This window comes from Oxyura jamaicensis, unplaced genomic scaffold (assembly GCF_011077185.1).
Source record: "Oxyura jamaicensis isolate SHBP4307 breed ruddy duck unplaced genomic scaffold, BPBGC_Ojam_1.0 oxyUn_random_OJ70304, whole genome shotgun sequence".
Classification (NCBI taxonomy): domain Eukaryota; kingdom Metazoa; phylum Chordata; class Aves; order Anseriformes; family Anatidae; genus Oxyura; species Oxyura jamaicensis.
Genome location: NW_023309903.1, coordinates 2984 through 6111, shown reverse-complemented (window position 1 = coordinate 6111; position 3128 = coordinate 2984). Strand labels below are relative to the sequence as shown.

Sequence of the window (3128 nt, the reverse complement as noted above, 5' to 3'; positions counted from 1 at the left end):
TTCTAAACAATGTAACTCTGCAAAAACAACATTTCTATTCCCACAATTCCCCCCCTTTTTTTATAAACTGTTGATTTTTGCAAAAAAAAAAAAAATTATTTATTTTATTTTATTTATTTATTTAAGGTGTAATTTGGTAAATATCTTCCTCTTCTTCACTTTCTTTGCTCTCCATTTCCTCTAATATCATCATTTTATCTGAGTAGGGTGGTGGATCCATGGTCATTTGTTTCAGTAATGCGGTTTCAATTAACCGCTGGACAAGTCCCCTTACACAGGGGATAATGCAACAGCCAATAGCTGTCAAAACTCCTGCTACTACAATCAAGGATGTAAATATGGACATTACCATCCCTTTCCATTTACCAAACCAAGATTCCAACCATCCGGTGATGGAAGTGTCTGCTCCCGAATTTTCTGCTAATTCATTGGCAAGGGTGGTAAGCCCTTGCAATGCTCTTGTTACTGTGCCATCTGGGGCTGTATTGTTAGGGATGAAAGTACAACAACGGTTGCCCAGCATCACGCATACACCACCCTTCTCTGCAAGCATCATATCTAATGCTATCCTGTTTTCCCAAGCCATTTTGCTGGTGGCATCTAGTTGTTCAGCGATTCCTCTTATTGCATCCCTGGTATGATTGATGAATCTCTGCTGATTATAATAGATATAATTAATCCAATCCACATTTTTATTGATTGTTACCCACCAGAACAGTGACTCAAACCCTGCAGCAATTTGATTCCTAGCTTTATGTTCATCCGGAACTCCTCTAGGTACCCCAATAGAATCTATGTATACTCTATCATCAAATGATATTCCTAAGCCTCTTTTACTTCTTCTGGGTATTTGTGATGTTTCTCTTTCAAATGCCAGGGTGAAGGGTATAGCTAATTGAACAAGTGCACAAGTGCCTCCCCAATTAGATGGTAGGGTGGACCGTAAGATCTTCCCTCCACAGTACCACCAGAGATCTGCCCTGGGGATCTCAAGTCTTGAGTAATTTCCCATCAAGTCCTTGGTAGCATTCAAGGTCTTCGTGCACAAGGCAAATTCTCCCAGATGCCGGGTAGCACTCACACCCTGCCGTGAGAGGCAGGCTGTATGGTTACCTTTGGCTGTGGAGAATACAGAGGGAGCTCTGATATTGCTATTATGCAAGGAAGGGAATAGCAAAGAGAGAGACTTACAGGCCTCATTTCCCCAGGCAGTCTTTTCTTGGTACAATGCAATCATACATCGCATCCCTTGGGAGTCTTCGGTCCACCCCAATGGGAAGGGCACTATCTGGGCAATCGGTCGTCCTGAGGCACAAGCATAGCAATTGCTATGGTTGAGACTCTGGACAGTATATCTGACCCATTCTATCCAGGCATTCACATCTCCATACCCTGTTTCAATCTCAAATGTTTGTCTAAGATCTTTTATTTCTTTAAGTGTGACAACTGCCTTATTTTGAAGAGATTCTCCTGTTTTCTCTCCTGCTTTCTCCTTGAGTTTCTCCCTGAGTTTCTCCCTTTCTATGATGGCAGGAGAGAATCGTTCCCTTACAGCTATTCTCAGTCTAGCTGTTGGGTCTCGTCCAGTTACATCTGCTCCAAGACCATAAGTACGGTTTGTAAGGTAGTCAGCCCGATTAACTGTTATAGTTATTGGATTACATTGTAGATGCTGACAGTTGGGCTGAACCACTCCTTTAAATATGTTAATTTGTTCCTTTAATCTCATAAAGTAGATAGATGTGGGTGTATATGACCATCCTTTATGATTGGTCGTCCACCACACATCAGCCCAATCCGAACAAGGGGGTCCTTTAAACATGTTGCCTGTCTTAGGTTCAGGGCAGAGATATTTGTGTTCTTTGCTCAGTCGTCATTGAGCATTTAAATCTCCACAAGTTAACACCTCACAAGCATCAAATGTAATAGATTGTGGTTCATAACTCTCTGTCACATTCACCCATAATTTGACAGGATACCCTGTCTTTGCTATCATCTGGTCAAATCTTTTCCAAGTTTCCACTTGACCAAGGCCTCCTCTGAGGCTTATAGTTACCAGAAACAAAATTAATAATTGATTTTTCCCTATCATCATTCTTAAATCTTAGGCTTCCAAATAATTATTAATACACAACAAAACAAACAAACAAACAAACAAAAAATAGGATGTACTATAATAAACTCCTCTTGGGAGCAATTCAATTTGTTATAGGTCTGTCCTTTTTAGTTACCTGTGAAAATAAAGGGTTAGTTTACAACTATAAGCTTTTATCCTGCTCAGAGTCTATTACGGGATTTTTCTTTTTGATTTTAACTTTCAACAAGTCTTCTGTAGGAACAACTTCCCAAGCGCTAGGGTCGGTAGATGCTTTCACTCGAGTATAATGAGTCCAACCTTTTTCCGCAGTTCTTACGGCTGTTTCAGTGGTTAGCAGTACTTGGAATGGTCCTTCCCATTCAGGCCGAGGTTTTGATTCTCTCCAGGTGCGTATCAGGACCCAATCTCCTGCATGGAATGAATGTACTGGGAATTCCAAAGGTGGAGTTTGAGCCAACAGGCCACGAACCCTGAGAGATGCTAAGGAAGAAGATAATCCAAGTATATAATTTTTGAGAAAAATATCTTTAGTTTCAAAAATAGGTATCTCACCGTTTCTACCCAGGTACGGCAGTCCAAACAACATCTCATAGGGTGACACTCCTACATCTTTTCTAGAAGCAGTTCGAATTCTGAGAAGTGCTAAAGGTAAACACTTTGTCCAGGGAAGCTTAGTCTCTAGAACAAGCTTTGACAGATGTTTCTTTAATGTTTGATTCATTCGCTCCACTTTCCCTGATGAGGAAGGATGCCATGGAGTATGAAATTCCCATTTTATTCCCAAGGCTCCCATTAATCCTTGTAAAATAGATGAAGTGAAATGACTTCCTTGATCTGAATCTATATTTTCAACAATCCCATATCTAGGAGTTATTTGTTCCAGGATTACCTTTATCACCACACTAGCTGTTGCTGATGCTGAAGGAAAAGCTTCTACCCATCCTGACAAATGGTCAATCAACACCAGCAAGTACTTAAATCTGCCCACTTTAGGTAATTCAGTAAAATCTATTTGGATGCTCTGAAAAGG

At 40.5% G+C, this 3128-nt stretch overlaps 1 protein-coding gene across 1 annotated transcript; it reads right to left on the bottom strand.

The window, feature by feature from the left end:
- Positions 1-117: 117 nt before the first annotated feature.
- Positions 118-1852, bottom strand: LOC118159425. Its single transcript, XM_035314009.1, has one exon. The coding sequence runs from the start codon at positions 1820-1822 to the stop codon at positions 122-124; it is 1701 nt and encodes a 566-aa protein (XP_035169900.1). The 5' UTR covers positions 1823-1852; the 3' UTR covers positions 118-121.
- Positions 1853-3128: the final 1276 nt, after the last annotated feature.